The sequence below is a fragment of the Mobula birostris genome, chromosome 17, assembly GCF_030028105.1.
Source record: "Mobula birostris isolate sMobBir1 chromosome 17, sMobBir1.hap1, whole genome shotgun sequence".
NCBI classification, from domain to species: Eukaryota; Metazoa; Chordata; class Chondrichthyes; order Myliobatiformes; family Myliobatidae; genus Mobula; species Mobula birostris.
In genome coordinates, this window is record NC_092386.1 from 21,755,515 (window position 1) to 21,769,176 (window position 13,662).

The following is a 13,662-nucleotide window of genomic DNA, read 5'->3' on the forward strand; positions in this document are numbered from 1 at the left end:
TCTTTTATAGTCAGAATAGTTAACAACTTTGCAATTCTGATTGCGCTGAACAGCAAATGATACAGAATGAGAAGAGGCTCTGACTTTACAAAATGGAAAAAATGAAGCCTAAACCACATACAAAAGCCGCAAGCTTGAAAAATTAAATATTAACTCTTATTTAATTCCATGGAATCCCTTCATTGACTCGTGCTTTATTTCAGAATGTACCTCTTTTCCTGATTAGCTGAGTGAGGGAGTTCAAAGTTCAAAGTCTAAAGTAAATTTTCGTCACCACAGACTATCCTGAGAGTCATTTTCTTGTGGGCATTCACAGCAAAACAAAGAAATACAATCGAATCAATGAAAACGAGACATGAAGACTGACGAAAAACCAATGTGAAAAAGAAACCGTGAAAATACAAAAAAAACTAATAATGAATAAGTAAATAGATAAACAAATAAAATAATATTGAGAACGTGAGATGTAAGGTCCTTGAAAGTGAGTCTATAGATTGTGAAATCAGTTCAGCGTTGAGGTGGGTGAAACTATCACTCCGGTTCAGGAGCCTGGTGGTTGAAAGTATAACATTCCGTCATTGCCATTCAAAGTCAAGATCATTTGATCTGCCGTGGTCCTTTAACATCATATAAATATCTTACACACATGTTTGTAAGGTTGCTCACTGAGCCTGGAGGTTAAGTCACAAACATTTCATCAACAGTTGAGGTGACATCATTAAGTGTGCAAATGAGTGTTGGTCTGCTGAGTGCTTACGTTTACATTGGTCAGACTTGTTCTGATTGTTTTCTGCTGCGCTAGCCACTAGTCTCCAATATAAACGTGAGCGCAGCTTGCGTCAGGATGTATGGGCAGATTCAGTGATAGAAAATCCTGTACATTTCATGCAAGTCTGGGATCCTGTCAGAGTGAACTGATGAATGCCAACATTTCTGATCACTGACAGCAAAGTTCCGATTCTCAAAGGTAATCAAGCAAAATTCCAAGTTTCTAAATATCAGCACATTGCCATAATTAAACCAAGCCATTTGGTGCCTGTGATTATTTTATTACCCTGATTGTAAATTTAAATTTACCTTGCATAGAATCAGAATCAGGTTTATTATCACTGGCATGTGTCAGGAAATTTGTTAACTTAGCAGCAGCAGTACAATGCAATACATAATATAGAAAAAAAAAGTAAATTAATTACACTAGGTACATATGTGTATATTAAACAGAGTAAAATAGTGCAAAAGCAGAAATAATATATATTAAAAAAGTGAGGTAGTGTTCATGGGTTCAATGTCCATTTATGAATAATATGGCAGAGAGGAAGAAGCTGTTCCTAGTAACTAATAACTAATGCAATTTGGATTACAAAATGCAATAATGTGTGCTAGTGAAACAAAATAGAAGGCTGAGGTTGATGGTAAACTATTGATTGGTACTAAAATCATCCGAAGGTTTGCTTAAAAATCACATATGAATTAACTTAAAATTGGCAAAACATTCCATATATTTTACAGCTGAATACGTTGGCATTCTGGGCCCTTTAGCTCCTGTCATAGATTTGCATTAAGTTAATAAACATGGTTGGTGCAACTGGTTTTAATTTTACTCCAAATTAATTATTTTGGTCTGTAAAACAAGACATTACTCATGCCTTATGTATATAGCAGATACAATAATTACATGAATAAGCAATTCTGATTTAAAATAATATGCCAAGGAACATTCAGTTTAATTCTTTCATTGTCTTCACATCATGATCAAAAGGATGAGCAAGCTTTATGATGGACCACTACAGTACAGATTTTTGGATTTTTGAACTGTATTATTGAGAAAAGTGGTATTAAATCTTAAATATGATAGGTATATTTAACTTTAAGTCAGTTTTTACCACAATTATCTAGATACTTTTTTTCCAGAATAATTGGAAAAATGCCAACTTAATACATAATGTCTCCATGCAATCAAGCTGCTGATGACAGATGGGTATACTAATTAAGGAGGAACAACACTGGAGCATATTAGGCCCGGAAAAGAAACCACATAGAAAAATCTTAGTTTTCCCATTTCATGGGCAAACTAATACAGCATTTAAATAATTATTCCTTCAAAGATCCTCAATCTTCCACTTTAATTTTCAATTTCATGAGAGATTTGATGGAAGACAATGCAGCAATTCTTTCATGTATTGTCTATGAGAGAATTAATGTGCTCTTATCAAGAGCTGTCTTCACACTGGAGATACAGATACTCACTGAATAACAATGTTTAAGTAAGTGCGAAGAAACTTTTCCCCAGATATCAAGTCAATAAACAAAGATTATGGATTTGAGAATGACAAAAGGGTTGAAGATGAGCTATTATGATCTGGAATGCCAGTATCTAAAAGGATTGGGAATCAGGTGTGAGAGGGGATCTCATTGAAATCTACCAGATACTTCTGCTCTATGCCCACTCTATCCAGCCCCGGATAGAATGGACCTGGAGGGGACATTTCCTTTAGTAGGAGAGTCTAGAATCTGAGAGCACAGCCTCAGAATAAAGGGATGTCCTTTTAAATTGTTATGAGCAAGAATTTCTTCAGCCAGAGAGTACTGAGTCTGTGGAATTCGTTGCCACAGTGGGTTGTGGAGGTCAAGACATTGCATTTATTTAGGGCAGAAATTGATAGGTTCTTGACTATTAAGGGGGTTAAGGGTTATGAGAAGGTGGGAGAATAGCCGTGATTGATTGGAGGAACAGACTCAATGTGCTAAATGACTCAATTCTGTTCCTATAATTTATAATCTTATCATACAAACTTTATATGTATTTGAAAAAAAACAAAATTCTACAATTGGAGTAGGAGCAACAAACCAATCAATTCTTTCAAAGTTCCAGCATGGGTACAACAGATTAAAGAATTTCATTTGTGCCCTGTTCTTGAAAGTTTACTCTAAGAGAAGATCAAACCCTAGGCTGTACTCCAGTGTGCAAAGTTAATTGAATGGTGCCTGCTGAAAGTGTCATCTTTCAGCTGAGACAATGAAGAAAGGTTTTGTAACTTGCTGCCAGATGGACATAGATCTCACATCACCATTTTCAACCAGTGCACAGGGTTCCCTTGCCATCTTAGCTGATATTTAGTCCTAAATCAACATCATTAAATCAGATCATCAGTCACTAGTTTGTGGGACTTCGTTGTGTACAACTTGACTCCTATCTTTAATCCATTACAATGCTCACTGCACCAAAATCATCTCAATGGCTGTGAAAGCTAGTTATTGTACAGAGGGATCCTGAGGTCCATGCCCATAGCTGCCTGAATGTGCCTGCACAATTTGAAAGGGTTATAAGAAGACCATATGGCCTGCTTGCCTTTGTTAGTCAAGATGAAGAGTCAGTTACTTTGCAGCTTTATTAGACTCTGGCTGGGTCATATCTCAACTATTGCATTCAGTTCTTTTCAGCATGTTACAGCAAAGATGTGGAGAATGAAGCCACAGAGTCATAGAGAAGTACAGCTCAGAAACAGGCTCTTTAGCCTATCCACTCCATGCCAAAACCACTTAAATTGCCAACTCCCATATAGAGTCATATGTGGTGCAGTCACCAGGATGGTGCTTGGATTAGAAGGCATGTGCTGGAAGGAAAGGTTAGAAAAATCTGGCTTGTTTTCTCTGGAACAGTGGAGGCTGAGGGGAGATCTGATAGAAGCAGGAAAAAGATGCAGCTGTACATCGATGCTTGTCATATCGGATTATGACAGACATAGATAAGCAACCAGTATATTTTTCCCCAGAGTCAAAATGTCTAATACAAAAGGGCATATGTTTAAAAGTGAGGGGGGGTAAGTTTTTATACACAGAGAGTAGTGGATACTTGGAATGTACTATCAGGGATGGTAGTGGAGGCAGATACGATAGAGGCAATTAAGAGGCTCTCCGTAGACACGTGAATGTGCAGTGAATAGAGAATGGGCACTGTGCAGGCAGCAGGGATTAGTTTAATTGGTTTGGCACCACATGAACATACTATTCTATGTTCACTGCAGAATGATAATGATAACTTGAGGAGCCTGTAGCTGAAATAAACCAAGTATATACAACACAGGAGCACAGGAAACAGTATATAAAATAAGCCACACACATAAACTGCTGGAGGAACTCAGCAGTCCAGGCAGCATCTATGGAAAAGAGTACAGTCAATGTTTCAGGCAAAGACCCCTCAGCAGGACTGAAACATCTTGTCCCAAATGTCAACTATACTCCTTTCCATAGATGCTGCCTGGCCTGTTGAGTTCCTCCAGCATTTTGTGCGTGTTGCTTGTTGCTTGGATTTCCAGCATCTGCAGATTTTCTCTTGTATATGAAATAAGCTATCTAGTCCTTCCTGCTTGCTCATTCAGTAAGATCATGGCTTCTCTTTTACTTCAGTGCTACTTTGCTGTTCCAATCCCAAATACTTTGATTCAGATGCTTTGGAAAATAGCGACTGATCCTTCACAGCCCTCAAATATGGTGAATTCCAAGATTCATGAAGAAGTTTCTTCTCACCTCAGTTTGGAATGGTTAATCCCTTCAACCTGTATTCACTAGTTCTAGACATTATACCTGTATCTACTGTATCAATCTCATAGGAACTGTATATGATCTCACCGACTAAAGTGTCGAGGAAAATTGAAATCAATGACAAGAGTGAAAGGTGAGCTGGTGATCAGCACCATCTGCCTGTGAGTGTCCGGTCTCTCACTCACTCTCTGCTCCTGGAGGAATATACCTGCATTCAATCAATCTCTCTCTCTCCCTCTCGCTCAATGCAGCTGGAGTCTGGGGTCTTAGGCAAGATTTAATCAACACGGTTTGTGGATCGGACTTTGTAGTTCACGTTATTATGTGTTTCTAGTTTCTGGCTGCTATTTTGTGTGATTTTGAATGGGGCGGACTGGCTCTGTGACCTGTAGTCAACGTACGACACAGTGCTAGATTGAACTGAACTGAATATTCCCGGACAACAGGAATTCTGCAGATGCTGGAAATTCAAGCAACACACATAAAAGTTGCTGGTGAACGCAGCAGGCCAGGCAGCATCTCTAGGAAGAGGTGCAGTCGACGTTTCAGGCCGAAGGGTCTCGGCCTGAAACGTCGACTGCACCTCTTCCTAGAGATGCTGCCTGGCCTGCTGCGTTCACCAGCAACTTTTATGTGTGTTGCTTGAATATTCCCGGACTTGTTTGATGACTTTGTGGCTTGATGTTATATTGTGTTTTTTGCTAGTTTTTTTGCTGTTTGTATGATTTGTTCTTTGTTTTGCATGTTGGGGGAGGGGTTTGATAAGAGTTTTGAATGGGTTCCATGGTTTCTTTGTTTTGTGGCTGTCTTTAGAAAGATGAATCTCAGGGTTGTATACTGCATACTGTATGTACTTTGATAATAAATGTACTTTGAATCTTTGAATACTTGTCTCAATGAGATTGTCTCTCATTCCTTTAAACTCGAGAATATCATACCTGCTGTTCTAAAAAGCAATAAATATCTATCATGCAAATTCCCCAAAAGAGAAAAAAAGTTTCTCAACAAAATGCAGTAAGAATAGCACCAAATCCTTACATATAAGCACAAATCACATTGTACCCAAATGATAATGAATCAGATGTCAAAGAAAATGCAGAGCTCTCTCCCCAAGGACGTATGCACATGTACTGACGCTTGGCAATCTTCAAAGTAGACATTGAAATGAAACAGGTACAGTACCTAAGTATATTTAAAGTCTAAACTTCTCTCATCAGATGCAAAAATATTTTTCTGATATTGAGATTTTGCTTCTGTATTGGTCTGGTATTTATGTTACAGGCATTGTATTTAGACTTGCAATGGTAGGTATTCTGTCTGATTTGGAGCAGATGTGGAGGGGGATTTGAGATTAGATGAAAAGAATGGACAATACAACCCTCTATTTACGTGTATAATTTGTTCATGGGTTTGCCCTAGTACAGATAGTATCTATAGTTATGCTTCATTGTCTAAATAGACTAAACCAAATATGAAACTGGATTTTAAAAGTTAGGTTTCAATAGACACTTAAAAAGCATTGGGATTCATGAATAAAGCAATTGTGGAGGAAAAGGAATTTTGGGACAAAAGTATAATAGTGTGCTTTATATATTGGTGTTAATTTGTTTTTTAAACTCTAACCCCCAAAATATAGAACTAAGGTTTAAAGAAACAAATTACCACCAAATCTAAGGTTTCTTTTAAAAATATTTATCAGGTTTTGCAACAGAAAGGACACATTTTACAAGAAAAATGAATAACTGACATTTCCAAATGGTACATGTCCAAAATGCCAGCAACTGGAATTAAAGGGGACTGAATGACATAACATATAACAGCATCGTTTTCAAGTCTTTCACTTTCCCAGAGCAAGTCCACGTGATGGATTCCTGATGATAAGAGTAATGTGGAAAATAGCTATGGCAGGCATATTGAAGTTGTCACAGTATTAGCAGGCAGTAGAATATTGCCTTTAATCTAGCACTAACTTGAAAATCTTCTCTCTTTATGAACAAAGAAAGATTCAGGAAAAATATATAAGACCAAAAGTCATTGGGATAAGGGTGCTAGAGCACTGAAACAGCTCATTTCATTAGCATTAAAATGAATTCACATTCTCACATCTTGTGAGAACATATAATGTCATTTAGGCTGGAAATGGTATTCGAGGATTTCAGTTAAAAACTTCTATTACATTAATTTATAGCATTATGAACAAAAATAATTTGGTGGAAGCTGTTCATCATAATCCTGTTCTCTATTTGATATGTTTCATTCAAGTACTTGAATAACCAGATATTTAGTTTTCTTTATGGGCAGCGCGGTAGCATAACAGTTAGTCCATCGCTTTACAGCTCAAGCAACTGGGTACAATTCCTGCCACTGCCTGTAAAGAGTTTGTACTTCTCCATGTGGGTTTCCTCTGGGGGCTCTAGCTTCCTCCCACATTCCAAAGATGGACTGGATATTAGGATAATTGGACACTTGGTTGAATAGTTCCACTTAATATCAGAGAATGTATACAATATATGACCTAAAATTCTCGCTTTCTGCAGACATCCCCAAAACGGGAAAAAACCCCCAAAGAATGAATGATAGAAAAGAACCTGTAAAAGCCCCAAAGCCCCCTAACCTGCTCTCATGCACAAGCAGCAACAACCCTCCCCCTCCCCCTCCTTATTCTAGCATAAAGCATCAGCGTTCCCACCACCCACCATGCCAGCAACAGCAAAAACTATAGTACATCAAAAACTAACTGTTCACTCCAACATTTCAACATCCCTCAGGCTCGCTCTCTCAGTTACAAAGGAGAGACAGATACCGTTCCTTCCACAGCGAGAGGGGAGACAAACCATCGCTGTTTCGATGTTACAGTCAGCCTGAAGCACGTGCTCATCGGGCCTGAAGTACCTGTTCCCATACTATATCTCTAAATCTAAATTTTGATGCAACTGTACATAAATTAAATCAAGATTCGTTGAGCTGCCAATTCTGAGTCATAATGCAGCTAATGTCTGAGTACAGGCACCAATCAAAAAGTGCAAGCTGGCAAACCTAATTCCTTTTTTATTTACCCACCTGTTTCTGAACAATTCCCTGCTCACTTTCTTTAGCTAAGGGAAAAAACTTCATTTTTTAAAACTTTCTACATAAACTCTTGCTATAATACACGAATTGGGCATCAGCCAACTAGCGTGTCACAGCACTGAATGGAGCATAATGAACCACATTGATGATTTTGAAAATACAGAGTACATGAAATAAAGACAGAGGTCCAGAGACATTTCTCATGACATATTCACTGCTTTATCCAGTAATTCATGGGAATAGAGATTTCAGACTTACTCTAGAAAGAGATATATTCAGCTGAGTCAAACCTTGAACTTGATTCCTTCATTCAATATTATGACAAATGTTTTATGTTTTTTGTGTTGTTACAATGACTTATTGTTTCCAGTTACCCATAATTTGTACTTACACAGGTAACCTAACATCGAAACTGTGTGTAGATTTGGCTGATGCACAAAGATCATCTTTACAAAAGTTCATCAATAATTAGAGGAATTCACTTATTTATTCTTCTCCAAGGTGTACACTGAATTGGTGACCATAATCCAGAATCAGAATCAGGTTTAATATCACTGTTGTGAAATTTGATCATAACTGCTTATAGAGGTGAAGATGGCTTCTTTCCAGAATAGATATCTGCAAGCACAGTCGGGGTACCACTTAACCTATTTTTGTAGCAACTTTCCTAGACCGCTGGCAGCATTAGCGAGCCTTTGCTAGCTTTCTCTCGTTAGCCAGCTTCCATTACATCAATGTTCGAAACACATCAAGCAGACCCGTGTGTGGATCATACATGCTTAATACCAGACTTATAAAATAGACATGTCTAGGCAGAGTTGTCATTGCTTTACCTCAAGAATACATTACCATGGAGTACAAGTAAATCAATCCATGAGGTTGATAGACACCTGCAAGGATTGCTCTTTGCTTTAACACTCTTCAGTACTGACATTACATGTCTGACTCAGCATCAGCCAAATCATATATGACGATGATGATATAGGATTAATTACATAAGTCACCACTACTCCACCTTAACCAGCTGAACACTAAAAAAAATTCAAAAGATTGGTTTGAAATTTCTTCTACTAGAAAGTACATCACTATCCATCGAAATTCAACCTTAACAGTAAAGTTGGACACAACATTTGAGGGCGAGTAAGTGAATCATAGAGATTTTTGTGAGCTACCTAAATGTATGGCTGGACCAGCCCTTCACCTTTAATATTTGTTGATGGCCAAATAAAAGGTGAAGAAATCTTCTGCAAAAACTCTTAAAAGCCACTAGGAGACAGAAAAAAAGACATGTCCTGGAATATTCTACTGTCACGTATTATGCTCCTTTGTGGATAGACAGCTACCAAACCTGAACGCTGGGTGTGGAATAAAACACAGCCACATCTATTGCCAGCAGAACACCAATGTTAATGGCTGTCAGCTGATGCTAGGACACATCTTTTCCCAGATATAAGAGCAGGAAGATCCACCATTCTTTTGCTAAATGATTTTCTACAAACCCAACGTGATCCACCACAGGATGGAAGGCATGCCAAAAATCTTAGACCAGGAGAAAAGTTCCAATCAATCACCTTGTTCAGTAGCAAGGAATAATGGAGTTCTCAAAGGAAGAAAGACCTTATTACCAAACCTTTTTGAACCAATACCTGGACTAGATCTTCAAAGATTCATTTATTATCAAAGCATGTATTCATGTACAACTCTGAAATTTGTATTTCTCCAGATAGTCACGAAACAAAGAAAGAACATAAAAGTCGTTCAGGGAGATATAACAAACCCACCACACCCCTGTACAAAACAGAATGGCATCCCGATCATCAACCCTCCCCAACCCCCCTCCTCCCTCACAAAATGGACATTGATACCCCGAAAAACCACTCCCCCGCACAAAAAACTAATAGAACATCAATCCCAAGCACCATTCTCTCGCACAACAAAATGAAAAAGGAACTGGCAATAACACAGAATATAAAAATCATAAGACTGAAAAAGTCCACAGTCCAGAAATGCAATAGTCCAATCCAAATGCAGAACCACGATACCATCCTATGATATCATCGATATTCATCAAAAAAGAGGGACACCACACGAGGCAGAGAGGCCTACCTGCCTGCCACAGTGAGCCACACAGCAATAGGCTGCTCACAGACTCCTTCTCTGGCAGCGAACAAAAGACAGGCAGTTGACACTGAAATTCTCACTCGCCTTCTGCATTTGCCTCAATGTCTCAGTCTTCCTCGATGCTTTAATCGACAATTAATGGATGCTTTAAACGGTGAAATGGAGTCGAACATCGGCTCGCACCTCGTCTCGAAGTTTCTTTGCATGAGGCCGCCCGAGTATGCGCTTGCTTCCCGGTATCTTCTCAGAGCCAGGAAAGAGCTGGATCACTCAAATTATCTCCAAACTGTAAATCGCGGGGTCCAACAGTCCCAGAAACACATTTAAAGTGAAAAACAGATGTAAAACAAGTAAAACAGCTATTTCCGTTTGCTATCAGGAAGATGTCGACCGAGGGGGCATTGTACACTGGCGCCCTCGAGCTGGGTATAAAAAACTGAGGAAGAAATGGCCAACTTTTGCATTATGGAAACTCTAAACCAGATATATTGGCAGCAACAACAAATCAAACAATGGAACATTTTATCAAAGTCTTCCCCCCTTGATTTTTTTCCAGGGCATATGGCCAACATCAAGCAGTGATGTGAGATGCCTGGTTCCAAGACTTGAAATTCAACATCTGAATTCCTTCCGCTGTCATACATTAAGATGATGATAATTAGAAACAAAATTTTATCATACAAATCACTTGCAGTGGATTCCTTTTGTAGACTTTTAAGAAAAAAAAGTTAAAAAATAAAACAAAATACATACTACTTTGTGCAGCTTTTTAGTTCGACAACTTTCCCAGATGAAGTCAGAATATTTTAAAGATTTAAATCTGTGTTGAATTTGTTCCTGGAAACAAGTTACTTGATCTGCAAGGTTGGCATCAAAGGCAATCAATTCACTTGAATGTGCAGGAGCCTCAGGCCTACCTGAAAGTTAAAACTGATTAATAACATAGTTTCCCATCCAATGGGAAACAAGTACTTTGCTGTGAAGTATCACAAACTCCTTGCAATAAATACTCTGATGTTCCCCATTCCCAGCTTATCTGCTTTTATCTATGTTGAAACATTGTGAGGGATTTGGTAGAGCAGAAGAGTTCACATTACAAAGACTCCATTTAGAGAATCTGGAAAAAGTCATAAAAGGACAGAAATTACAAGACTCAGTTGCTAACATAGAGCATTGCAACACATTCATCTGAAAATACCCATAACTGCAGTTCAATTCCAATTTCATTTGCTTCACCTACCTTCCATTCCAAAAAGATGTCTTACACTTTCTGTTTTTAGTTTGGACTTTATTTTTGTTTATGGAAAAAAACATTCTGTAATATTGACATAGAATTGAGGATTATATGTGGTATATTTTTGTCCTGTGCTTGTATATATTACATTAGATTATACCTTCAAACTGTGTATCTTCCATCCTTTTGAATCTCCAAGATTGCACATCAGCAACAAGCAACCTGTTAGAAGAACTGAATGGGTCGAGCAGCATCTGTGTGGGAAGAGAATCCTATTTGACCCACTGAGTTCCTCCAGCAAACTGTTTGTTACTCCATATTCCAATAGTGCATGAACAGCCTTCTCAGTATTTGCCCAAAGCTTTGTAGTAAAGTAGTACCTCTCATCTGTGGCATAGAAGTCACTTTGCAATAGGCAAAATAATGTGAATCACAAATCACAGAAGTTGAAGACCTGGCCCAACAAAATGGAAAGTTTGCAGACAAACTGAATCATCGCCCTACACTCTGCAGGTGTTATTTACCTATTCCACAACTCCTCAATGTTAACTTTTGGTCACTATTCTAGTCCTCAGCATGGTCAAACTTCATCTTGATGACTATAAAAGCTCACCAAAGAGAAAATGATGGCGAACTAATAACTGTGCCACAGTAATCTACCTTCAGAACTGTTTTCCTTAGGGCGGTATGGTACACATATCAGCAATATGTGTTTATCCTTCTCCACACTGCAGAACCAAACAACTCAAATATGATCCCACTAATCTTAAAAAAATGTTACAAGGAATCACCACAGAGAATTAGCATCATTTTTTAGCGACATTTCTGAGAAAAGCTGGGAGTAATCAGTGGGTATTTCCTTCTATGCACACTGCAATTTGATTTGATAATAAAATGCTTTTTTTAAATGTCTTTTAATTTCTTCAATACAGTATCAAATATTATTATGAAATAAACTCTGGTATTTTTATCAGTTTACATAACACCATAACAAAACTGAACATACCAGATGACTCTGAAGTAATGAATGAAGTATTAACATGATAAGGTTTAATTAATCTTAGCATCTTCAGTGAAGCCTCTTACCTTATCACACCTCATAAGCCCCAAATACCTGAGGGACTTGCTGGTCTGTGAGATTTGGGTTGCTCCTTTATCTGTGATTTCTTTACACCAGCCTACGTCCACAGTCTCTATGGTTGCACTATATTGCCCAATCGCAATCAAAGCTGCAACAAATAAGGACATAGTCAATTAGTTCTGTGTAGACAACCATTATTGTCATTTACTTAAGGTGATAATTACTCTTGGCCTATATTCAGCCAACTGCTGACATTTACTACTCCTGACTTCTGAGATGGGTGTGCGTGTAGTTGGGGATGACATGGTCAATTATTTCGCCCCTTTTCTCAAAAGAACAACACAGCTCAGTTTAAGACCATGAAGGGAATGGCATAAGGCAGCATAATGAGCAGCAGGCTCACCTTACACTATAATTGATTCCATATATAACTGAATTATCCTGAATTGTTTGACTAACCGTCCACCAAATAGATAGGAGGGATTGAGGGAAGAATGAAGTGTAAAATGCTTGAATTACATGTAGGGAAAACAGAAAGAAAAAATTCAGCTATGCCTTAAAAGATTTTGTTATCAAACTAAGAACAGATGAAAGCAAAGAAATAATTTGTATTTCTATACCAGCTAACTACATCAGGTAGAAGAGTCCGTTTAAAGAAATCACATTGTGAAATTCCTGTCATGTTGGTTAATATACCAGCAACTAAAAAAAAACAAAAAATTCCATAAATAGAAATGAGCGTTAATCTGAGTTTTTCATAAGAAACCACAATTTGACTCAATGTTCTGCAAGGGTTTCAAAACAATTGAGTTTACAATGTATTTTTTCTCTCATACAATTGTATTGTAGTCCCTCAGTATTCCACTGAAGGGTCAGTCTAATCAAATAAAATGTGTGGAATCAGTCCTTTACCCATGATGTTTTGACTCTGAGAGTTTATGGTTGAATTAAAAACCATTATTTTTGTTTGTTCAAGACATAGTTAATGGCCATTAGAAAAATTCTTTACTCTCGATGGCCATAACGAAGAGAGTTTTTCTGTTGGATGCCAGCCTGATGTATCAAGATAAACATTCCAGATCTATTACATAGTAATTATTTATATCCTTTGTGCCAAAATAAGATCAATTAGCTATGTAATTTAGATAAATATTTGACCCTTTGATATAGCATGCAAACACCCTAAAGGCAAACATATTTTCTGGCCATTGTTGAAAAAGATTCTGATGAGGTTTGGCAGAGTAATTCAGGTACCAATGTAAGATATGGAGCTTCTAGGTCACTGGTAACACAGCCAAGAAATAGTAAAAACCTAATCCCTCAGATCCATTTTGTATATTGTCTAGTGACCAAGGAATAAGAGAGATTGGGTTTATTTTCAGAAGAAAACAAAATCGTGCATGTTTGGGGGTAGTATGAGAGTGAGACCATAAGACCAAAAGGCATAGGAGTTGAATTAGTTTATTTGACCCATCAATTCTGTTCTGCCATTTGATCACGGCTGATGTATTTTCCCTCTCAACCCCAGTCTCTTACCTTCTCCAATTAACCTTCAACACCTTTACTAATCAAGATTACTATTAACCTCCACTTTAAATATACACTATGACTTAGC

At 37.8% G+C, this 13,662-nt stretch overlaps 1 protein-coding gene across 7 annotated transcripts in view; it reads right to left on the minus strand.

Moving 5' to 3' along the window:
* Positions 1 to 13,662, minus strand: part of fbxl17 (F-box and leucine-rich repeat protein 17) — a 697,249-nt gene that overhangs the window by 22,287 nt on the left and 661,300 nt on the right. For all 7 annotated transcript variants that reach the window (XM_072281357.1, XM_072281361.1, XM_072281356.1 and 4 more), the window contains one exon: positions 12,053 to 12,195. In XM_072281357.1, coding sequence (XP_072137458.1) covers positions 12,053 to 12,195 — 143 coding nt within the window. The remainder of the gene's footprint in view (positions 1 to 12,052; positions 12,196 to 13,662) is intronic.